Below are 26,072 nucleotides of genomic sequence, written 5' to 3' on the forward strand. Positions count from 1 at the left end.
GGCCTGTTTACTGAAGGACTCCATGGCCTGCTACTATAGGGCTTGATTCACAAAGCGGTGCTAACTGTTAGCATGCTTGTGAAAATCCCCTCTTCACGCCTAAAGTGACTTAGTGTGCGCTAACTAAGTCCTGCGTGCAAAACTCGTGGTGCGCGCGAAACATCGCATCGCGGTGCGACGAAAACAGCACACGCGATGCGACTATAAGGGCGCATTGAGTGCGACCTTATCATCGCACTATGCGACGTTAAGGTCGCACCCAATGGGCCCTTATAGTTGCATCGGGTGCGCCGTTTTTTTCGCACCGCGATGCAACGTTTCGCTTGCACGGTTCTGTGCGCGCGCAAAACTTTGCATGCAACCTGATTAACTTTTCTTGGTGCTAACTACTCAACACCCTAGTTAGCACGCCCAAAGCCTTTGGGCGTGCTAACTGGGTTAGCACCGAATAGTGAATCAGACCCCTAGTGTATACCATGCGTTGTAAAGATGTGTGTGTTCCGGGCTCCCATTGTTTCTAGTTATATCCTTGCTCTTTCAACATGAATATTGTCTATCCGTTAGTTAGGATGGGTTGGCAACGTTTTCAGAATTGGATTTGATATCTATGAATTACTGTGCGTGAAATGTTTAGTTTTCTGTTTAGAGTCTGTGATTGACTTCTTAGCAATACTCAAATACACACACATAGTCCTGCCTCCTGGGCTCCTCAGAGGAGGGCCTTCAGAGCTAAACAAATGCCTGATTGGCTATTGTCATTGTACAGAGAGGCTCTGACTGGCCAAAGCTACCGATCACCTCTCCTAGGTTTATGACCCTTTAAAGTAAACCAGGGGTGATAGTGATATGGCGGGTGCCATATGTATTTCCAGTTGCCTGGCAGTCCTGTTCTTCCTACATCAATGGTGTCTGAGTCACAACCCTGTCCCTCAAACAAGCATGTGGGTAATCCAGTCAGACTTGAGTCAGAGCACCTGATCAGCATGCTTGTTCAGGGGCTATGACTAAGAGTATTAAAGGTAGAGGATCAGCAGGGCTGCCAGGCAACTGGTATTGTTTAAAAGGAAATAGATATGGCAGCCTCCATATTACTCTCACCTTAAGTTCCCTTTCAATAACAACATCTAGAAATAGCAGTGATGATTAGCCAGTTAGTACTGCTTAGAAGGCAGCCAGGAGGGGAAAGTGAGCCAAAATAGCCGCAGCAGGTCTAGTATATACAAAAATAAATCATAATGACAACCTGTCTTATAAAGCAGCAGCTCCGCTACTGGCCAGAATGGGGCATAGTGCAATGCCCTATATCATAGGATCCCCCGTACAACTGGTACAGAATGATTCCCTGGATCCACTTATAAACATTTGGTGCTGCTCGGGCCTTTTACTATGCAACCCCCACTCTATGGAACTCACTACCACAGTCAGTGCGAGAGGCCATCTCTGGACAGCTATAAGAAAAGGCAAAAAGTCCACCTCTTCTCCTGAGCCTTTGAGACTGCAGATCGCAGGGTCAGGCAGTTGTGATGTGAAAAGCTCTTGCTCATGTAATGCTATGGGTGTGATCCCAGTTGAGCAATGTGGTTTTATAAAAATCCCCCATAAAAAGGGGCGTAACAATAGACCCTGGAAGAGATGCAGTGCAGGGGGGCCCAGAAGCACTAGGGGGTCCTGTCCTTAGAAACTGACAACTAAGGGCAAGGATCAAAAAAACGTTCTGCTCTCTGCACAATTGTTCTAATGACTGCATCTGCTCAGCCACTGAGAAGGAATCATACAAAGTTTTGCAGACAAAGATTTGTAGACAGTCCCTATTCAATGTTCAGCAGGGTCTTGTGTACAGCCCCCAACCCCCAAGCTCTCTACCTCTCCCCAAGTGCTCTGCAGCTGAGGCTGGGGAAGGGGTGAGGGTTTGGTGGGAGGGGGCCCCATCCAAAGTTTTGCAGGGGGGCCAAGTGATTTCTAGTTATGCCTCTGCCCCATAGCATTACATTAGCAAGAACTTTTCAAATCACTAGCGCTTAGAAAAGGCTGCTAGTGGGTTTGAGCCCTCAGAGAGAGTCCCCGGGAAGAAAATTGCTATAAAATATATTATCACTATAACTTATATACGGCAATGATTGGTGATCTCTGGCAATTTGGGATGCTCATTCAGATTCAGCAGTAATTCAATTACCGCATTTCGGATCTGAAATCGGCATTCCTGATCGGAAATTGAATTTTGGTGGAAATACCACATTACCGCAACTCTAATTTTAGCACAATCACAGAACTCGAAAGTATTGGGCCAATCAAAGAAAGCAAAAAATTACCCCCCCCCCCACAAAAAAAATTCAGAGTCGGAAATCCGTGGAGTCGGTAATCAGAATTTCTGGAGAAGCAGAAATTGTCATTTCTGACCATCCCGACTCGCAATCCCCAAAAAAGTAGCAGTCGCATATTTTCTGGAAAAAGTGCCTGAGCGTCACACAGCGCGTTATTGCGACTTCATTAAATATAGCGTGTGGTGGCCATGATGTCATCTGGGCGGTAAGATAATATCAAGTGATGATGCTTTATAAGCGTATGTTTTGTTTAAAAAGATTGATCTGTGTTGTTGTTGTTTTTTAAATACAGGGCTGCCATCTTTATATGATAATCACATGTAAATAATATTGGCACTCCAAGAGGTAAATAAGACAATTGGTATTGCAGTTCAGGAGGAACCTGGACTGAAAGCTAATGGTGCCAGTTTTTATCGTAGTGCAAGAGTGACATCTAGTGGCCAAACAGGAGAATGCGTGATAACTTTAATTGTGAGATAGTTTTATTTACCAGGAGTAACATAAAAATTCCCTGATCTGTAAATTATGGTTTCCCCAAGCCTCCATGGCAGCACTACGGGTATTGGCCCGCCCCCTATACCCCATAGGACATGATGTGTATAAATGTTTGACCGTCCCCCTTCCATGTGTCTTTTTGCTTTGTCCACTCACCTCATAGGACTGGCAGGTTTGTATCCTGCATAAACTTTTTATGTTTTCTATCGTTTTGCCCCCTTACCAGCCACAATTAAATATTGTGGTTTGAAATTCATGAGATATCCAGTATCTAGCCTCACAGTCTCTAATAGAGCTTTGGCTAGTATTGGCCCCTTTCTGCTGGTCTTAGGGGCCTGGTTTTATTTTCTCGCCATGTAACTACTCGTGAAACGCACTAAAAGTGTGTGTGGTTTGTTACAGTACCATGTTACGTGTCCAGGCTAATAGCTTGGCTGGGCGGGCATCCATTCATCCCTTTCTCCTTTCTCTCTGCTCGTCGTCCCGGGGCTCGGCGTGCGTTCCAACCGCCGCCTCAGTTTTTCTGTAGCCCCTCCTCTTCCGACTTGTTGGTGGAACGCATTACCGGAAGTACGCGTATGATTTTCCGCGTTCTCATTGGCCAAACAGGGAAGTGATGCGGACGGCGCGTCCCTATGACGCGGCGATAACTATTAAAGAGCTGGGCAAGTGTAGTAATGGCACTTGCTGCATCTCCGCGTCGGCTAGGATTTACGTTAGCTACGTTCACGCAGCACAGGTAGGGAAGGCTTGCCTCTCAAATAATGCTTTGTTCCCGGAAAAAGTGAAACTCGGCTGGACTATTCTCTGTTATTTGCTTTGTTCTTTTCTATGCTTTCTTTCCAGCGTGCCGCTATCATTTCTTGGTGGCCTAGTCATGGACGCCCATAAGCCTTCAAAAGACCAGCACAAGGACTCTAGGTAAGGGGGTGAAGATAGGTAAGTGTTAGTAGCCTGGTTTTTAGCACTGTATAATTGATAGACACTATTGTCTCTCATTTCTTTGCTTCAGCACACGGGGAAGAGATAAAGGAAGATCCTCCCGTTCAGACAAGAAGCGATCTAAAGAAAGATCAGAATCTAAGGATAGATCACATAGGAAGAAGTCCAAGCATAATAAATCTAGCAGGAAACACAAATCAAGATCTAGATCACCACAACATCATCACGACAGCAAAGCCTGTTGGGCCTGTGCGCAGCCAGTGGTGCCTAATAAGCTTGTCTGTGCTGACTGCTTTCAGGAATTAGGAAGAGAAGACAACACGCCTCCAGTGGATGTCTCGGATCTGGTTCAGAAGGCCGTACAGGAATCATTACAGAATTTTGTGGCAAGCATGGAGACACATCCGGATCAGGATGCTGGACTCGGCCAAGAAAAACCCTCAACGTCGGTTAACACTGAGGAAGAATATGAGGTCGGATTCAACATCGCTTTTGTTGAGCCTTTTGTCAAGGCAGTTAGGGAGGCAATCCAGTGGGAAGAGCCAGAAGAGGATGAGCAGAAAACTAAGGCAAAATCTAAGAAACGCTACTATAAACATCTAACTAGAGACAAAACAACCTTTCCTGTTATGGAGGAAATTCAGGAGATTATATGGGAAGAATGGCAAAAGTTAGAAAAAAGGCTCCCTTTAACGAACCGAATGTCTAAATTATACCCTCTCCCAGAGACAACTACTACACCTCTGGACACTGCTCCTCCAGTTGATGCTTCAGTCATGCGCCTAGCGAAGCACATTACCTTGCCACTGGATGATGCCATATCCTTTAAGGACACACTGGAAAGAAAATTAGACTTAGATTTGAAAAAGATATATACCATGTCAGGTGGTATTTGTAAGCCAGCCATCGCTTTAACATCTGTGGGAAAAGCGATCCGCAGCTGGTCGGAAAACTTGGAGCAGGCAATCTTAGCTGAGGCAGATAAGGAAACGTTACTGGCAGCCATGGAAGATCTTAAGATTTCGGGTGACTTTGTTGGAGAAGCGGCCATAGATATTCTTCGTTCCTCCTCCAGAAACATGTTCTTTGCAGTCACAGTGAAAAGGGCTCTATGGTTGAGGGCTTGGTCAGCCGACCCTGCCTCCAAGTTGCTTTGGTGCAAAATTCCATTCGATGGCAAAATACTGTTTGGAGAAAAAATAGACTCTGCCATAAGTCGAGTTACCGGAGGAAAATCGGGGTTAATTCCCCAGGATAGGCGTTCGGGTAGGCAGAACTTTAGTCAACAAGGTCAGTCCCAAAACTCTAGATATAGAAATGCAAAGTCTTACAGACCAGGGAAAAACTTTAAAAGAAATTGGCAGAGCGGTCAGGCAAACTTCAACAGGAGCCAGAAGCAGAAACCTACTCCTGCTCCCTCAAATGTTAAGAAGTCTTTTTGACGGTGTCAACCCCCAGACCTGTCCGGTAGGAGCGAGGCTGAAATCTTTCTCACAGGTTTGGGAAGGAAATATAACCTCCCCGTGGGTCTTAAGGACAATAACATCCGGACACTTCTGGAAATTCAAAGAGACACCACCTCCCAATCATTTCAAAACTACAAAGATACCGACTTCGACTCACAAAAAACAGATATTGCAGGAATATCTTCAGGGTTTATTAGACAAGAAAGCGATAATACCAGTTCCTATTCAACAACGAGGGAAGGGGTTTTATTCAAACCTTTTTTTCGTGCAGAAAAAGTCCGGGGATTGGAGGCCTGTACTGGACCTGAAATATCTAAATTCATTTATAAGGCTGGAAAAATTCAAAATGGAGTCTCTGAATACGATCATCTCAATAGTAGAGGTCAACGACTATTTACTCTCCATCGACTTGGAGGACGCGTACTTGCACGTCCCTATTCAGTCATCATTTCAAAAGTACCTACGTTTTGCAATAGGAGAAAACCATTACCAATTTGTCTGCCTGCCATTCGGCATATGTACAGCTCCAAGGACCTTTACCAAGGTTCTTGTAGAGATAATTGCCATCCTTCGCCTACAAGGCATTCGCACGTTCCACTATCTGGACGACATACTGTTATTGGCAAAGTCAAAAACTCAGATACTTCAACAAAGACAGATCCTAATTCAGACGTTAACAGACTTTTTTTCCAACAAATTTCCAGAAAAGTCACTTACAACCAACGAAAGACTTGATATACTTAGGAGCAAGATTTCAAACGGAACTGAACCGAGTCTGTCTTCCAGAGGAAAAAATACCTGTAATAAAACAGAGGGTTCTTCGTATCGCTCTTTCCCACCGGGTGCAGGCGAGAGAATGTTTAAGGGTTTTGGGGACAATGTCCGCAACAATACCCATGGTCCCTTGGGCACACTGGCACCTGAGGAACCTGCAGATAGGATTCCTAAAGCAATGGGACGGAGTCACCCTGAATCAGACGATCCTTATAACCCAACTGATGAAGAAGAATCTGAAGTGGTGGCTGTCAGAGACCAACCTCAGGAAATCTTGCCCGTTAACGCTACCGCATCAAAAGATAATCTCCACAGATGCGAGTACAACGGGCTGGGGAGCGACCTGTGGCAATCAGATAGCGCAAGGTCTATGGCCTCAATACATGAAGTCTTGGCCAGCAAACAAGCTAGAATTAAGGGCGGCCTTCTGCGCTCTCTCTCATTTTCTTCATCTAGTGAAGAACACTTCAGTGATGGTCAAGATGGACAATACGACAGCTGTCGCCTACATATGCAACCAGGGAGGCACCCGCAGTTATTCCTTATTAATGGAGACGGAAAGGATCTTCAAGCTGGCAGTGGCCAATCTCCATTCCCTCTCGGCAGTCCATATTCCGGGGGTTCAGAATATAGTGTCAGACTTCCTCAGCCGCTCCCCAGTATCGAACAACGACTGGTCACTAGCCCAGGGAGTGTTCAAAATGCTCTGCTCTCACTGGGGCAATCCGGAAGTAGACCTCATGGCAACAAAGAACAACAGGAAGTGCAGGAGGTACATCAGTCGCTATCAGGAGAAAGAGGCGGCTGACAGCGCCCTGGAACTTTCACCTGGCCTATGTCTTCCCGCCAGTGCCGCTGATCCTTCGTCTACTTCTGAGGCTCAGATCGGAGAAGGTAACACTGATAACGATACTTCCGTGTTGGCCCAAAAGACCTTGGTACCCTATAGCGCTTCAGATGATGATCTCTCAACCTATAGTGTTGCCAATCAACAAGAATCTCCTTACACAGGGCCCGGTGTGTCACCCGAATCCGGCACGATTGAAGCTGATGGCTTACAAATTGAGAGGAGGAAGTTGAAGCAATTGGGTTGTGATGGCTCAGTGATAGACACCCTTCTGAAGGCAAGAAGGCCGTCCACAAACCGCTCTTATCAAAGGATCTGGAAGGTGTATACTACCTATGCAAGAGAGCATAACTTCGACCCTTTACACCCCTTAGTACACCAACTCTTAGCTTTTCTCCAGACCGGGGTGGATAAAAAACTCTCCAGTTACTCGATTAAAGTGCAAATCTCAGCTATCTCGGCATTCACAGGTCACAGATGGGCGTGGGACCCATTGGTGAAACAGTTTGTCTCTGCGGTCATGAAAATACGACCACCTATAAAGCCAGTCTTTGCACAGTGGGACTTACCTTTAGTGCTCAGCATTCTGTCGAAATCCCCATTCTATCCGGTAGAAGACTGTTCTTTGGAAAATCTAACCCTGAGGACCATTTTCTTGGTAGCAATTGCCTCGGCACGTAGGGTCTCAGAAATTCAAGCACTTAGTTGCAGAGAGCCACACTTGCAATTCTTTCCCGACAAGGTAGTGTTACGCCCAGTCCAGGGCTTCCTACCCAAAGTTTCATCGTCATATCATCTTAACCAGGAATGGTTCTTACCAGTTTTCAAACAGCAAGATAACTTAATCCTACATCCCCTGGATGTGGCAACCTCTCTAAGAGCATATGTTCAAGCAACAGAAGCTTTTAGGAAAACAGATAGACTGTTCATCGTCCACTCAGGGTATAGAAAAGGCCAAGCGGCCTCGTCCAGAACCATATCGGCCTGGTTAGTCCGTATCATCCAGAAATCTTATCTGTCCAGCAACAAAGTGCCCCCAAGAGAAATTAAGGCGCACTCGACTAGAAGTGTAGCAGCATCATGGGCGGCACAATCTAAAGTGGCTCCGGACAAAGTATGTCAGGCGGCCAACTGGACTAAGATAAATACTTTTATTGAACATTATAGAGTTGATACACATGCAGCTGCTGATGTACAGTTTGGGAAGGCAGTACTGTCCTCTGCATTCAATTCTAATTTAGACTAATTTCGGAAATAAAAAGTTTACTTTGTTTGATTCACCTGCAACAGTCTCCCTCCCGTCTTTTTGTTTGTAGTCTAGTTAATTCCCGTAGTGCTGCCATGGAGGCTTGGGGAAAGCAGAAAATTGAATACTTACCTGACGGTAATTTTCCTTTCCCCATGCATCCATGGCTGCATAGGGTACCCACCCTGTTTCGGTGAGTTGCTAGTTACGAAGACACATGGAAGGGGGACGGTCAAACATTTATACACATCATGTCCTATGGGGTATAGGGGGCGGGCCAATACCCGTAGTGCTGCCATGGATGCATGGGGAAAGGAAAATTACCGTCAGGTAAGTATTCAATTTTCTGCTTTATTGAGCTTTAGGAAGAGTTTTCTTCAGGAATGTGTTGTCAGTTTTAAGGCTTAGCTCTGAAAGTACCTCTCACATGACATGATGTCACTGAATGTTATCAGAGGAGCTCACAATCCAATATCAATCACACTCCCCGTAGCTGGGAGTGTTTGCGCATGCGCACATTGTAAAGACCCGTAACTGTGCATGCACAGAATGCTCCCAGGTTCAGGAACACAAGTTGGCGAAACGGTTGGGACCGCACATCTGAGGTAACTCGTGACTAGACTATTTTGGCGATCTTTCCGAAGAAGACAACTAAAACCAGAAACCTTACCAATTATGGTCAGTTACCATTAAAATTGTGAGTTATATTTTGTTATATATTGTTGACAGCTGCACGGCTTGACAAAGGGTTACAGCCCCAAACAATATGGACGGCTGTTTACTGTTTTTTTTTTTGGGGGGGGGGGGGTGTTTACAAAATAACTACTTTTGGCTACTTTGATGGCGCTGACTCAGTGATCTACTGTTGCTTTAATTCCCTTTTCTCTCTTTCATTCAGAACATGACAAGAACCTCCTGGGGTCTTATGAGGACTTGGAGAAAACAAAAAAAGATTGCAATGAAGGTGAGCCTTGTGTTGCTGCATTTGGATAATATGAATCTGTTGATGGGGTTGATAATAAATGTGTCCTGCTAGGGGGATATGTTGTCTGATAAATCCCTCTCCAGACAGCTGATCAGATTGAGCAGCTGAATAGAAAGTGGCAGCTGGGTGTGTCTGTAGAGGAACTGCTCAGACTGTGCAGAGGGAGATTTGGGTGTGGCATTCTCCATGCAGTTCCGGGCCACGCGCCTCCCTCTTCGCGCTCCTGTGGCTGGGAGCCTTTCGCACAAGAACAGTTACAGTCTGAATACAGTCTTAAATGGGGCTGGAGCACAATACACCAGTGTGGATGGACGGGACCGCGCATGCGCAGTAGTCAGCGACTGAGCTGAGCCACACACTTCACGTGGCTGACAGCGCTACAAACGGGGGGGACCGGGAGAACATAGAGGGAGCAGATCGACAACAGGGGGCTGGAGGAAGCCCCAGGTGAGTAAAATACCTTTTATTCCATTCATCTCAGGTAGTAATGATCGTAATCTGCTAATTACGATTACGCAGAATTTTGTGTACATTTTATGCAGCTATGGCCCTATGTTACTACGATTTAGTAGTTGGTAGTTGGACTGAAAGCTACTGGTGCCAGTTTTTATCATAGTGCAAGAGTGACATCTAGTGGCCAAACAGGAGAATGCATGATTAGTCTATAACTTTTATTGTGAGGTAGTTTTATTTACCAGGAGTAAAATAAAAATTCCCTGATCTGTAAATTATGGTTTATTGGGCTTTAGGAAGAGTTTTCTTCAGGAATGTGTTGTCAGTTTTAAGGCTTAGCTCTGAAAGTACCTCTCACATGACATGATGTCACTGAATGTCATCAGAGGAGCTCACAATCCAATATCAATCACACTCCCCGTAGCTGGGAGTGTTTTGCGCATGCGCACATTGTAAAGACCGCTAACTGCGCATGCACAGAATGCTCCCAGGTTCAGGAACACGAGTTGGCGAATGGATGGGACCGCACATCTGAGGTAACTCTTGACTAGACTATTTTGGCGATCTTTCCGAAGAAGACAACTAAGACCAAGAAACCTTACCAATTATGGTCAGTTACCATTAAAAGAGTGAGTTATATTTTGTTATATATTGTTGACAGCTGCACGGCTTGACAAAGGGTTACACGCCCCAAACAATATGGACGGCTGTTTACTGTTTTTTTTATTTTATTTGGGGGGGGTTATTAAATAACTATATTTGGTTACTTTGATGGTGCTGACTCGGTGATCTACTACCGTATTGTTTTATTTCCTTTTTCTCTCTTTCATTCAGAACATGACAAGAACCTCCTGGGGTCTTATGAGGACTTGGAGAAAACGAAAGAAGATTGCAATAAAGGTGGTCCTTGTGTTGCTGCATTTGGATAATGTGAATCTTTTGATGGGGTTGATAATAAATGTGTCCTGCTAGGGGGATATGTTGTCTGATAAATCCCTCTTGAGACAGCTGAGCTGATTGAGCAGCTGAATAGAAAGTGGCAGCTGGGCGTGTCTGTAGAGGAACTGCTCTTCGCGCTCCTGTGGCTGGGAGCCTTTCGCACAAGAACAGTCACAGTCTGAATACAGTCTTAAATGGGGCTGGAGCACAATACACCAGTGTGGATGGACGGGACCGCGCATGCGCAGTAGTCAGCGACTGAGCTGAGTCACGCACTTTACGTGGCTGACAGCGCTACAAACGGGGGGGGGGGACCGGGAGAACATAGAGGGAGCAGATCGACAACAGGGGGCTGGAGGAAGCCCCAGGTGAGTAAAAAACCTTTTATTCCATTCTTCTCAGGTAGTAATGATCGTAATCTGCTAATTACGATTACGCAGAATTTTGCGTACATTTTTGCAGCTATGGCCCTATGTAGCTACGGTTTAGACATTCAATTCATTTTGTGTAACGCTTTTGTAATTTTGCATAATTTTCGCGCAATTTCGTGCCGACTTTAGCAGTTAATAGCAAGGCCCCTATACATTCACCAAAATCGCTACATATGTTGAGAAGAATGGTGGAAACAAGGCACAATTTGTTTAAAAAGACGTTGTAGTTTTTGAGAAAATCAATTTTAAAAATGCAAAGGAAAAATGTTTTTTAAACTGTCAAATTTCTGAGTTTAAAAAAAACATTTTGCCGTTGCATATTTAAGATTGGATTTCTCAAAAACCACAAGGTCTTTTTGAAAAATATTTTTATTGCCTTATTCCCACCATTCTCCTTAATATACATATGTTCCCACCTGATCTATGGTGGGAATAAAGCAAAAATACATTTTCAAAAAGACTTTGTAGTTTTTGAGAAAATCGACTTTAAATATTTTAAATATGCAAAGGAAAAATGGTTTTTAAACTCAGAAAAATGACAGTTTAAAAAACATTTTTCCTTTGCATTTTTAAAATCGATTTTCTAAAAAACTACAAGATCTTTTTGAAAAAATGTTTTTGCCTTATTCCCACCATTCTCCTTAACATATTTAGCAATTGTTGTAGATACATCAATTACAAGGGATTTTGCAAGGATTGTGAGGTATTTAAGACAAATAGATAAGACCCTCGGTTTACTTATTGCCCAGCATGCCCCAGCGAAGCGCCGCCATGAGGTATCGAGTATTGTACATGGTGACTACTTATCATCACTGTCCTGCATGAGAAGTGTGTGATTGGCTGTCCTCTGAGGTATTGAGTATTGTACATGGTGATTGCTTATCATCACTGCCCTGCATGAGAGGTGTGATTGGCTGTCCTCTGAGGTATCGAGCATTGTACATGGTGATTGCTTATCATCACTGCCCTGCATGAGAAGTGTGATTGGCTGTCCTCTGATATTGAGGATTATACATGTGATTGCTTATCATCACTGCCCTGCATGAGAAGTGTGATTGGCTGTCCTCTGAGGTATCGAGTATTGTACATGGTGATTGCTTATCATCACTGCCCTGCATGAGAGGTGTGATTGGCTGTCCTCTGAGGTATTGAGTATTGTACATGGTGATTGCTTATCATCACTGCCCTGCATGAGAAGTGTGATTGGCTGTCCTCTGAGGTATCGAGCATTGTACATGGTGATTGCTTATCATCACTGCCCTGCATGAGAAGTGTGATTGGCTGTCCTCTGAGGTATTGAGTATTGTACATGGTGATTGCTTATCATCACTGCCCTGCATGAGAGGTGTGATTGGCTGTCCTCTGAGGTATTGAGTATTGTACATGGTGATTGCTTATCATCACTGCCCTGCATGAGAGGTGTGATTGGCTGTCCTCTGAGGTATCGAGTATTGTACATGGTGATTGCTTATCATCACTGCCCTGCATGAGAAGTGTGTGATTGACTGTCCTCTGAGGTATCGAGTATTGTACATGGTGATTGCTTATCATCACTGCCCTGCATGAGAAGTGTGATTGGCTGTCCTCTGAGGTATCGAGTATTGTACATGGTGATTGTTTATCATCACTGCCCTGCATGAGAAGTGTGTGATTGGCTGTCCTCTGAGGTATTGAGTATTGTACATGGTGATTGCTTATCATCACTGCCCTGCATGAGAAGTGTGATTGGCTGTCCTCTGAGGTATCGAGTATTGTACATGGTGATTGCTTATCATCACTGCCCTGCATGAGAGGTGTGATTGGCTGTCCTCTGAGGTATTGAGTATTATACATGGTGATTGCTTATCATCACTGCCCTGCATGAGAAGTGTGATTGACTGTCCTCTGAGGTATCGAGTATTGTACATGGTGATTGCTTATCATCACTGCCCTGCATGAGAAGTGTGATTGGCTGTCCTCTGAGGTATCGAGTATTATACATGGTGATTGCTTATCATCACTGCCCTGCATGAGAAGTGTGATTGACTGTCCTCTGAGGTATCGAGTATTGTACATGGTGATTGCTTATCATCACTGCCCTGCATGAGAAGTGTGATTGGCTGTCCTCTGAGGTATCGAGTATTGTACATGGTGATTGCTTATCATCACTGCCCTGCATGAGAGGTGTGATTGGCTGTCCTCTGAGGTATCGAGCATTGTACATGGTGATTGCTTATCATCACTGCCCTGCATGAGAAGTATGTGATTGGCTGTCCTCTGAGGTAACGAAGTATTGTACATGGTGATTGCTTATCATCACTGTCCTGCATGAGATGTGTGATTGGCTGTCCTCTGAGGTATCAAGTATTGTACATGGTGATTGCTTATCATCACTGTCCTGCATGAGAAGTGTGATTGGCTGTCCTCTGAGGTATCAAGTATTGTACATGGTGATTGCTTATCATCACTGTCCTGCATGAGAAGTGTGATTGGCTGTCCTCTGAGGTATCGAGCATTGTACATGGTGATTGCTTATCATCACTGCCCTGCATGAGAAGTGTGTGATTGGCTGTCCTCTGAGGTAACGAAGTATTGTACATGGTGATTGCTTATCATCACTGCCCTGCATGAGAGGTGTGATTGGCTGTCCTCTGAGGTATTGAGCATTGTACATGGTGATTGCTTATCATCACTGCCCTGCATGAGAGGTGTGATTGGCTGTCCTCTGAGGTATTGAGTATTGTACATGGTGATTGCTTATCATCACTGCCCTGCATGAGAAGTGTGATTGGCTGTCCTCTGAGGTATCAAGTATTGTACATGGTGATTGCTTATCATCACTGCCCTGCATGAGAGGTGTGATTGGCTGTCCTCTGAGGTATTGAGCATTATACATGGTGATTGCTTATCATCACTGCCCTGCATGAGAAGTGTGATTGGCTGTCCTCTGAGGTATTGAGTATTGTACATGTTGATTGCTTATCATCACTGCCCTGCATAAGAAGTGTGATTGGCTGCCCTCTCTTCCTGTCAAGCAGAATGCAGACCCGCCTTCCTGCAGCCAGACAATGACATATTCGACACGGAAGAGGATCAAGGGAAAGCCGAAAAAGAGGACAGCACAGGTGGGAGTACATTGTTATATTTATAAGGGAGGTAGAATAAATTCATGTCAGTTTTAAGATGATCCCACACCATGCAATCGCCTCTGTACAATCATGTGCAAATGTACCACTTCTGTGTAGCACAACAACCCAACAGCCAGCCCTAAACTATTTGTTCAAAGTATATTCAGTCTGTGGTCTTTATGCTACATAAGAGAAACAAGATTGTGCAGAGAAGATTGTATGGTACATGCCCAGCATTACAGAACACCTGAACTCAGAACTGCTACTCAGAACGCTCTGCGCTAAAAGATAAGCAACAGCATAACATCCTTTAAAGAAAAACATTTCTTTGTTACAGCTGATGCAAAACCTACAAATAATCTGCAATGCGTCTACTTCCCGCTTTCATGGAAACAGACATATTGTTAAAGAGAACCAGAGATGAAGCAACCTCATGTATTTTACCTTATAAATCAGTGGGAACATGACAGTAAACACCTAATCTGCTCTTTGTTACATTGTTCTCTGTTTAATTTGCCTGTTATCACCTCTAAGATAAGAATCCCGACTAAGCAGTCGGTCTGGCTTTGCTACAGAATAATTATAGCTGAGACTGTGTTCTTTGCTGTCTTCAAGTCCAAGCCTGCCCCCTGCTGGCTTTGCTCAGGAATCATTATAGCTGAGTCATTATAGCAAAGCCAGAATCAATGCTCAGTCCGGGATTCTTATCTCAGCTAGATAACAGACACTTTTAGCAGTGAGGATGGAACAGAGAGCATGGTAAATGTTTTCTCTAATGTTCCCACTGATTTCTATGGTAAAATACACAAGGGTGCTTCGTCTCTGGTTCCCTTTAACATCTAGTGTTACAAATTAGCAGCTGTGCCATAGCAGTCACCTGACACAGCTGAGGGAACAAATAACAGCTTGCGATTACTCACAGATGAGGGGGAATTAGACAGGCTAAACTCTTTAAATACATACAGGGTGCATTTCTCATGTTTACCTTCTGTCCTGTGCAAGAGTTCAGGTGCACTTTAAGGTAGGCAGATTAGGCAGATGCATTCCCTCATACAGCACATGGAGAGCACATCTGCCCCGGCCTCCAGCCGTACCATTGGCTCCCTCTGGCTGCTCGTGGTCCGGCACAAATGGGAACAAAGCCTTAAATCATTAGCGGCAGAGGATCAGCAGGACAGCCAGGCAACTGGTATTGCTTAAAAGGGAATAAATATGGCAGCCTCCATATGCCTTTCATTTCAGGTTTCCTTTAAAATAACCACAATAACATTCTGGTGGGAATGTGTCCTTTGAGTCCTCGTTTAACCTTTTGTGGACCGGCAGCCTAACCCCCCTTAAGGACCAGGGCATTATCCCGGGGGGGATCCGGTCAGGCAGCCGGATCCCCAGTATAGTTATTCAGTCATTTGTGCCCCCAGTTTAGCCTAGTGCCCCCATGACAGCCATTAGCCTTTACTCACCTCTCTGGGTCCTGCGATGAGCAGCTCTAGCCCCCTCTGCTCTGGCCGGCATTCCCGCTCGCACTGACTCTAAGTTCCGGGTCGCAGCTTGATGACATCATCAAGCCAGGACCTGACATTAGAATCAGAGCGAGCGGGAATGCCGGCCAGAGCAGAGGGGAGCACCGATCGTTGGGGGAACGTCAGGAAGGTGAGTGGATCCTCTTCTTCCCCTCCCACTGCCACTGCTCTAATAGTGATCACGTGATCAGGAGCCGATCGCCATGACTCCTGATCACTGAGGGGAGATGTCAGCTGTCATGTGAAAGCTCAATCTCCCCTCTCGGGTGCGTACGATCGCGGCTGCATGCTTAGTTTGCAAGGACGTTGAATCTACACCCAGTCAGAGCGGCAGCACCACCTGCTGGACGTAGATTTGTACTGCGTCGGTCCGCATTTGGTTAAAGAATACATACTGGTCATAATGGAAAAGGGAACGGGGGTGCGGGGACTGTCTAAATTGTATTTACAACCCTGTTTACCTAAAAATAAAACAGTGTCTAATATTAATTTTTGCTCCAAAAGTTGTGCTAGGGCTTATTTTCAGGGGATGTCTTATATTTCTATGGAACACACAAGTTCTATGCTGTGTGTCCTCCTGCCTTCCCCACTGTGCCGCCTCTTCCTCTGCTGGTTCCACCTCTTGTGTGCCCCTGTATCCTCTATCCCTGTGTCCTCCTCTATCCCCTGTCTTCCTGTTTCTCGTGCTCCCCCCCATGTCCTCCTCTGCGTCTGTCGCTGTTTCCCATGTGTCCCTCTGCATCCTCCTCTTACCCTCAGCTCCATGCTACGGTTTGCCCCATGTCCTCCAATGTCCCCCTGCATCTTCTTCTTTTCCTCATGTCGCTATGCCCCTGAGCTTAAGCCTATGGGAACTACTCAACTAGCAGTGAGTGCAGTTATTGACCCAAAGACAGAGCCATGGTCCTGCCCGTGAGACCATTGGCTCCAGTTACATAGTTACATAGTTATTTTGGCTGAAAAAAGACATTCGTCCATCGAGTTCAACCAGTACAAAGTACAACTCCAGCCCGTCCCCCACATACCCCTGTTGATCCAGAGGAAGGCGAAAAAACCCTTACAAGGCATGGTCCAATTAGCCCCAAATGGGAAAAATTCCTTCCTGACTCCAGATGGCAATCAGATAAAATCCCTGGATCAACATCATTAGGCATAACCTAGTAATTGTAGCCATGGATGTCTTTCAACGCAAGGAAAGCATCTAAGCCCCCTTTAAATGCAGGTATAGAGTTTGCCATAACGACTTCCTGTGGCAATGCATTCCACATCTTAACCACTCTTACTGTAAAGAACCCTTTCCTAAATAAATGGCTAAAACGTTTTTTCCTCCATGCGCAGCTCATGTCCTCTAGTCCTTTGAGAAGGCCTAGGGACAAAAAGCTCATCCGCCAAGCTATTATATTGCCCTCTAATGTATTTATACATGTTAATTAGATCTCCTCTAAGGCGTCTTTTCTCTAGACTAAATAAACCCAGTTTATCTAACCTTTCTTGGTAAGCGAGACCTTCCATCCCACGTATCAATTTTGTAGCTCGTCTCTGCACCTGCTCTAAAACTGCAATATCTTTTTTGTAATGTGGTGCCCAGAACTGAATTCCATATTCCAGATGTGGCCTTACTAGAGAGTTAAACAGGGGCAATATTATGCTAGCATCTCGAGTTTTTATTTCCCTTTTAATGCATCCCAAAATTTTGTTCGCTTTAGCTGCAGCGGCTTGGCATTGAGTACGATTATTTAACTTGTTGTCGATGAGTACTCCTAAGTCCTTCTCCAAGTTTGATGTTCCCAACTGTATCCCATTTATTTTGTATGGTGCTAGACCATTGGTACGACCAAAATGCATGACTTTACATTTGTCAACATTGAATTTCATCTGCCATGTATGTGCCCATATAGCCATCCTATCCAGATCCTGTTGCAATATGACACTATCTTCCTGAGAGTTGATGATTCTGCACAATTTTGTATCATCTGCAAAAATAGCAACATTGCTCACTACTGCATCTACTAGGTCATTAATAAATAAATTGAAGAGCACTGGACCCAGTACAGACCCCTGTGGGACCCCACTGCTAACAGTCTCCCATTTTGAGTACGATCCATTGACCACAACTCTTTGTTTTCTGTCCATTAGCCAGTTCCCTATCCATGCACACAGACTCTTCCCCAGTCCTTGCATCCTCAACTTTTGCACCAGACTTCTGTGGGGAACAGTGTCGAAGGCCTTTGCAAAGTCCAAGTATATCACATCTACAGCATTCCCAATATCCATATTAGCATTCACTACCTCATAAAAGCTGAGCATGTTAGTCAAACAGGACCTGTCTTTAGTAAACCCATGTTGATGCTGAGAAATAAGATTATTTTCTACTATGAAGTCATGTATAGTATCTCTTAGTAACCCCTCAAATAGTTTGCATACAACTGATGTTAAGCTTACAGGTCTATAATTTCCTGGATCAGATTTTTTGCCCTTCTTAAATAATGGGAAAACGTGGGCTGTACGCCAATCCACTGGGACTCTGCTAGTTGCAAGAGAGTCACAAAAGATAAGATAAAGGGGCTTAGCTATAACTGATTGTAAACAGTACACATAGAACAGTCCGTGCACCACTTCTTATAACACATTTATTCCTCCAGTGTTGCAATGTCAGCAAATAGATTGGCACAAATACATGACAGTTTCAGGTTGCAAAACGTCTTTGTAGATACATCTGACCTGTGCCTGGATGGGTGCGGGAGGGTGACCAGGGGGAAGTAGGACTGCGCGACAGCCGTTTCGCGCCGGGCGGCGCTTGCTCACGTGCAGTAGTCCTTGGGCAAATGGCGGCGTGTACAGGCCTCCGTGATGTTACTCGGAAGCCCCGCCCACCACGCGCGCCATTGGCCCCTGTATGCTGGAACACAATCACGTTCCAGCATACAGGGGCCAATGGCGCGTGTGGTGGGCGGGGCTTCCGAGTAACATCACGGAGGCCTGTACACGCCGCCATTTGCCCAAGGACTACTGCACGTGAGCAAGCGCCGCCCGGCGCGAAACGGCTGTCGCGCAGTCCTACTTCCCCCTGGTCACCCTCCCGCACCCATCCAGGCACAGGTCAGATGTATCTACAAAGACGTTTTGCAACCTGAAACTGTCATGTATTTGTGCCAATCTATTTGCTGACATTGCAACACTGGAGGAATAAATGTGTTATAAGAAGTGGTGCACGGACTGTTCTATGTGTACTGTTTACAAAGTGTTGATCCTTTAGCCTGCTTGCACGCTTCTATATGCAAAGGATCCAGGTTGCAGCAAGGTTCAAAGGGACGGGATTGTTTATAAATACAGGTGCAGCAGACCTTTCCTTCCCCCACCACTGAGTGCCGGGCAACCAGCATCTTTTGTGTACTGAATTAATACTATAGCCCTGAGCACCAGTTGCATTGATGTATGCGGAAGGGGGAACACCGGATGTGGAGCTACAGACATCAGGGAGTGACAGCGATTCCTCCCTAGATTATCCACTCATCAGCCAAGGTGTATCGGAAGGTCGCGCTGGAGCAAGTACTATTTTTGATCACAGCGTCAGTCCTGCACCAGCCAATCGGGAGGTAGTGACCAGGGTGTTGGAATTGAGACTGGGAAGTTTGTGTGAAAGGGAGACCAAGTTGTTCTGGACCGCAACCACGCTCAATAAGTACAAGGAAGCTGGGTATATTGCCCGGGGTTTTAGATCGTACAGAGAGCCATCAGAGTATCGGGAGGACAAGCAGTTTATGGAAAAGTGGGAGACGGCCCACCTGAATTATTGTAGGACCCTGCAAGAGATTGTGAGGGAACGGACGGTGGCGGAGCACAATAAGATCTCCGGGGAGCTACAGGAGACCAGAGAGTTGTTGCATGATACAACAACAGGAGAAAACTTCGACGCAATTATCACCAAAATAGAAAAAAAGATCTTACCTATACAAAACGAATTGAAGGCGAGGAAGTTAAGGAAGTATCATCGGGACCAGGACGACTTCAAGAAAGGGAAGATATTCTATTGGGGTCAGGGAGGCACTCCAAACAAAGGGGTTCCCCCTAAAAGGGGCAAAGGGTATTGGACAACAGACTCTGGGTCAGACACGGAGGACGATAGAGGAGCAAAACGTCCAAAACCCAAGCAATACAAAAAGAAAAAACAAAGGGGTAATCCGGAGCCCAAACCCAAGCAACCAACCCTCAAACAATGTGCCTCGACCCCTTTAGGAAACGAGTCCGCCGAGGAGGCAGAGGGCGGAACAAATATGGAAAGGACGGTGACCTGGGACTCCCCGTTAGCAGTCAGCAACACCCAGGGGAGCAGCGGCACCAAGAAGAGGAGGACCAGGGAATAGGGGGAGGGAGAGAGGGAGATGATGTGGGGGAATTGCAGGTGGTCAATTTGACCGGGGAAGAAATCCCGGGATCATGCCTGACCCTTCTTAAAAAGGGCCTGGGATTTTCACCCACTAAGGACTTCGACTTTGTGGACTTTTATATAGATCTTTATAAAACAACTAGGAAAATGATGCTGAAACAGATACACAGCAATGGGGATAGGGGGCTCCAAGGACAGAGTGATGGAGGCCCCACGATGATGGCAATCCCAGACTCCACATTGGGGTTCAGTCCCGCGGTGGATTGGGACCAGGCGGAGATGGAGGCACTCCGGATTCTGGAGGAGCTGTGGGAGGAGGGTGGAGAATGTTCTCTAGATGATAGAAGTTCCCCTGGCCTCCTTTTGAGCTTGGGTAACCCGGGGGCCTTCCGGGCGTGTAGGTCCACCCAGGCTGTGCAGATCCCCCCCGGTTCGCCAATAGATCAGTTTTTCCACCAGGTCGCTGACGAGATGAAGGCCCTCTGTTATGAAAAGGTACCAGACAATTTGAGTGGCACAGAGAGACGGGCCATGAGATGGCTCCAGCAACGTCGGGACCTGGTGGTGAAGCAGGCGGACAAGGGGGGAAATGTGGTGATAATGTCGGGAGAGGCTTACACGAGGGAGGCTTACAGGCAGCTGGAGAATGGCGATCAATACGAGCGCCTGGACCGTAATCCCACTATGAAATACCAGGCGACTCTCCGCACTTTGTTAAGGCGGGGAGTCGAGCTGGGGTACATGTCACAGAGGTTGGCCACAGACCTGTTACCTGTGTCCCCCCGGTATCCAGTGTGGTACCACCTTCCCAAATTGCACAAGTCCATGGTGAACCCCCCGGGCAGGCCCATAGTGTCGGGGTGTGGGTCCCTAACGGAGCGACTCTCCCGCTACCTGGACCATCTGTTGCGTCCCCTCCTTGGAGGGGTCCCCAGCTATCAGGCAGATACGCTGGATGCAATAAACATCGTTGAGGGTGTGGTTTGGCGACCGGGGTGCAGGCTCGCCACCATCGATGTGGAGAGCTTGTACAGCCGTATACCCCATGAGGCAGGTATCAAGGCAGTGCGTCGCTATCTTGACAGGACCAACAAGGACACAGGGTACAAAGACTACCTGTGCGAATGCCTCAGGTATGTCTTGACGCATAATGCGTTTTTGTTCGATGGAAGGTGGTACCACCAGACCTCCGGGACGGCCATGGGAACCTCTGTGGCATGTACCTATGCTGGGCTCTTTTTGGGAGCCTGGGAGGAGGACTACGTGATGGGTTCTTCAAACCCTTTTCGTGGGAAGATCAAAGTGTGGTTGCGTTATGTGGACGATGTGCTGGTCGTGTGGCAGGGTACAGTTGAGGAATTTGGAGGGTTCATGGAGTACCTAAACGTCAACAGGATTAACATGAGGTTTACGTCTGAAACCAATGACAGAGGGGTTTGTTTCCTGGATATTCTGGTTAAACCAGATGGGGCAAAGTTGATCTGTGAGGGTTACAGGAAGCCCACAGCTGTTAATTCACTGCTGCACAGAAGCAGTTATCATCCTGAACATGTTAAATCATCCCTGCCATACGGCCAGTACCTGCGCCTCAGACGCAACAACACCAACCAAGAGACCTTTGAAATCCAGGCGAGGGAGCTTACGGCACGCTTACGGGCGAGGAACTACCAAGAGATGGAGTTGGAGAGAGCCAGAGAGAGAGCTGGAGGGAGGGAACGGGCACCCCTTCTGGCCAGACAATCCAAGTCTGATGGGGGGGGTGCGGCCACTTACACTTTTGATTATACTCCAATGGCTAGGAAACTCTCACAGGTTGTGAAGAAGAATTGGTCTCTCATAACCCGAGACCCGACTCTACAGAAAATATTTCCGGATCCCCCACGTGTGGTGTACAGGAGGGCCCCCACCTTGGGAGATATCCTAACACGCAGTGAATACCGTTCCATCACACCAACCAATTGGTTGACTGGGGAACGCCCCAAGGGAAACCACAGGTGTGGCAGATGTAAATACTGCCCGCAGATGTTGGAGGGTACAAATCTAAGATTGGGGGGTATTCAATGGGAGGTGAAGGCCTTCATTACATGTCGGACCAAGTTTGTCTCCTATGCCATTCTCTGTCCATGTCACTTTTTCTATATAGGCAAAACAACCAGGCCATTGAAGGAGAGGGTGGGAGAACATCTCAAGTCCATAAAGTCAGGGAAGGGTTGCCCACGCCTGATTGAACATATCAGGGGGTCACACGGAGGCAGGGCTAGTTGCCTAAGGTTTGCAGGACTCCTACATGTTGCTAACTCCAGAAGAGGAGGCAACAGAGATCAGGAACTAACCCGACGCGAATCACGATTGATTTTACGCACAGAGGTGATGGGACCCGTTGGCCTTAATGACAGATTGGAGCTATCCTGCTTCCTTGACCCCTAGTAATCAACCGGCCCCTTCCCTTGCCCCTTCAGTGCCCCCAGGATTTGCGCTGTCCTTTCCCCGGCCCGACCCTGCAGTGGACATCCCTCCCCTTTCCATGTACACTCTCCCCTTTAGGTGCTGGGTGCAGGAAGTTGTCTCTGGTGCCCAGAGCCCTTTCCCCTCCCCGGTCATTGTCCTCTTCTCCCTCTTTATCCCCACTCTCTTCTATGGGCCAGTTAGGCCCGATGGGTACAGGTCAGGACCTAGGGGTATTTACTCCCCATAGGATCCAGACTTGGATGGTGCGGTGCCTTAGTGGGGTACTTGTGGGGTGAAATGGGTTTAGGCGGTTGCTTTGATCTGCGGGTGGTTTTTTTTTTTTTGGGACTAATGTGGTCCTAGGGAAGAGGGGAGGTCATGCCCCCGTCCGTTACCCTGGAAGGGTGTGTGTGGGGGGGGTGCTCAGTGAGATGCTGTATTGGCCCCACTGCGCCACCCCCCTCCCCCCAGGGCGGAACCGCCACGTAGCTGCACCGCCGTGTGACCTGCAATACATGTGTGTCTCAGGGGAGTTGCTGCCCCTGGGGATGGAGGATAGGCCCTCCCCTTATTTCCCCCTCTCCTCAGATCGTAATGATCTTAACCCCGGTCCAACACCAGATGACCCCCTGTACAAAAGAAATATATAGAAGCGTGTACCCTCCAACATGTAAGGTGAGGGACGTAAGATTATCTACTTCCTCTCCTTCCCCTCCCCTTGCCCCCACATGTACGTTTTCCTGAAATGGAAATATACGAATAGGGCCAGTTTGGTCAAGTGGGGATGAGAATATGAGGATACACCGCTCCCTGTCCCTTTGGAGGTGGGGCAGACCTGGAGGGCTACGAGATACGCTTGTCCATAAACATGTCTCTGTCTTTCGCACTTTATCCCAGTCTCAGGTGATTTTAACAGGTGAGAAGGGTAGTTTTAGATATATAGTCTAATAAAGGTTTTTTTTAGAAATAAAAAGCAGATGGGATCTCAGGCACAAAGCTGACAGTTATTCTGACACAATGCGAGGTGGTATGTATATCATAGGCAGAACGAATGCACATAGGTTTTAGCTTGTTAAGTTTTGTTGTATTAACTTTGAAAAATGATCAGGTCACGATGTGGTAATGAGCACGAGCACCATATGTTTACATGAATTTGCACATGTCACTAATATTCGCCAAGTTACGGCGATCTGTTACATTAGCACACGAGTGCCCGAATGGCATGGCAACCACAAGCACAAGAGACGTCACAGGCTGGATTCCTCCCACCCACTCTCCCACACAATCACGTTCCAGCATACAGGGGCCAATGGCGCGCGTGGTGGGCGGGGCTTCCGAGTAACATCACGGAGGCCTGTACACGCCGCCATTTGCCCAAGGACTACTGCACGTGAGCAAGCGCCGCCCGGCGCGAAACGGCTGTCGCGCAGTCCTACTTCCCCCTGGTCACCCTCCCGCACCCATCCAGGCACAGGTCAGATGTATCTACAAAGACGTTTTGCAACCTGAAACTGTCATGTATTTGTGCCAATCTATTTGCTGACATTGCAACACTGGAGGAATAAATGTGTTATAAGAAGTGGTGCACGGACTGTTCTATGTGTACTGTTTACAAAGTGTTGATCCTTTAGCCTGCTTGCACGCTTCTATATGCAAAGGATCCAGGTTGCAGCAAGGTTCAAAGGGACGGGATTGTTTATAAATACAGGTGCAGCAGACCTTTCCTTCCCCCACCACTGAGTGCTGGGCAACCAGCATCTTTTGTGTACTTAGCTATAACTGAACTTAATTCTCTTAGGACCCGAGGATGCATGCCATCCGGGCCAGGTGCCTTGTCTATTTTTAATTTATTTAGTCTTGCCTTTACTTCTTCCTGCGTTAAGTATTTAATATTACAGTTAGAAGATTGAGTAATAACACAAGTTGCCATACTTTTTCTCTTTAGGTCCGCTAGGGCTTACTTTCAGGGTAGGGCTTATATTTCGAGCATGCTCGAAATTCCTGCTAGGACTTACTTTCGGGGATGTCTTAATTTCAGGGAAACAGGGTAGTGCTACTATAGATGTACATTGACCCTGTAGTAACGTGCTAACAGAAATGGAATGTAGTATTGTTATCATTGGTCGAATCATTTGGCTACCTCTCCTCCCAGCTAATGACAGCAGCACTTGTTCCAGCAATAAGGCCTCTTGCACACTGCAAGCAAATCAGATTCAGATTCAGATTTTTAATCTGTTTTTACATCCGATTCCGATTCAGATTTTTAATCTTAACTGCATGCTGCGTTTTTTGATCCGTTTTTCTGTTGAATGTATTCAAGGAAAATCGGAAACGGAATCGGAAACGGAATCGGAATCGGAAAACGGATTTGCAGTGTGCAGGGAGCCTAACACCGATGGTCTACAGGTACAAACTCTGAGCAGTGGAGGAAAGGCGTGGCTACGCTACACAATCAGGGGCATTAGAAACACCCCATTTCTCCTGGGTCATTGTCACTAGATCACCATGGTCACCAGAAGATGATATTGAGAATTGCTGCTATGAGGAAGATGTCACTAGCCCTTGTACAAACATAGAGCTGATAAGAAACCACTTCAGTCTGACAGTTCACTCTTTTCTATTGATGAGCTCGGGTTAAAAGCAGCATTTTAGGCTAAATAACAGTGCTGTAAATATTTCTGGATCAATGAATAGTGCTGACATAGCTTACATGATGGCCACTTCAGCACAGCACAGACTGCACAGCCAGAGGCGTAGCTAGGGTTTTCAGCGTCCGGGGACAAAGACAGTTTTTTGGGCCCACCCTCTGGACAAAATGGGCGAGGCCACACATCCGAATGTGGTCATGGGTGGAGTCAAAAGTTATTTAGATAGCTATATGTGCCCCCTTACCCCAATCAGATAGCCAGATGTGCCCCCCCCTTAAATAGCCAAATGTGCCCCTTTAGTTAGCCAGATGTGCCCCCCTTCACCCTGTTTAGATAGCCAGATGTGCCCCCTTTAGATAGCCTTATTCTGCTGCTGTTAATGCTTCTGCAGAGGGAGGGAGAAACGGAGCAGTGACCGTGCTGAGTCCCCTCACAGTGCTGCGCCCGGGGACATATGTTCCCCCTTGCCCACCCATATAGCTACTCCTCAGTGGACAGCACACACTAAAATCACCGACAACACTGCAGGATAAAGCAGTGAAAGGCTGTGCTTAAAGGGATACTGTAGGGGGGGGTCGGGGGAAAATGAGCTGAACTTACCCGGGGCTTCTAATGGTCCCCCGCAGACATACTGTGTTGGCGCAGCCACTCCCCAATGCTCCGGCCCCGCCTTCGGTTCACTTCTGGAATTTCTGACTTTAAAGTCAGAAAACCACTGCGCCTGCGTTGCTGTGTCCTCGCTCCCGCTGATGTCACCAGGAGTGTACTGCGCAGACACAGACCATACTGGGCCTGCGCTGTGCGCTCTTGATGACATCAGCGGGATCGAGGACACGGCAACGCAGGCGCAGTGGTTTTCTGACTTTAAAGTCAGAAATTCCAGAAGTGAACCGGAGGCGGGGCCGGAGCATCGGTGAGTGGCTAGGCGGGCGCAGGATGTCTGCGGGGGACCATCAGAAGCCCCAGGTAAGTTCAGCTCATTTTCCCCCGACCCCCCTACAGTATCCCTTTAAGGAAGTGGCCAATGTCTAAGCCCCTGTGCAAGTCTTTTACAAGTGATTTA

At 46.8% G+C, this 26,072-nt stretch overlaps 1 protein-coding gene across 2 annotated transcripts in view; it reads left to right on the plus strand.

The window, feature by feature from the left end:
- Nucleotides 1–26,072, plus strand: part of LOC137571143 (DNA (cytosine-5)-methyltransferase 3A-like) — an 80,149-nt gene that overhangs the window by 17,400 nt on the left and 36,677 nt on the right. For both annotated transcript variants that reach the window (XM_068279899.1, XM_068279901.1), the window contains exons 5-7: nucleotides 8,990–9,055; nucleotides 10,364–10,429; nucleotides 13,917–14,003. In XM_068279899.1, the coding sequence (XP_068136000.1) occupies nucleotides 8,990–9,055; nucleotides 10,364–10,429; nucleotides 13,917–14,003 (219 nt within the window). The remainder of the gene's footprint in view (nucleotides 1–8,989; nucleotides 9,056–10,363; nucleotides 10,430–13,916; nucleotides 14,004–26,072) is intronic.

Source organism: Hyperolius riggenbachi, chromosome 4, assembly GCF_040937935.1.
Source record: "Hyperolius riggenbachi isolate aHypRig1 chromosome 4, aHypRig1.pri, whole genome shotgun sequence".
NCBI lineage: Eukaryota > Metazoa > Chordata > Amphibia > Anura > Hyperoliidae > Hyperolius > Hyperolius riggenbachi.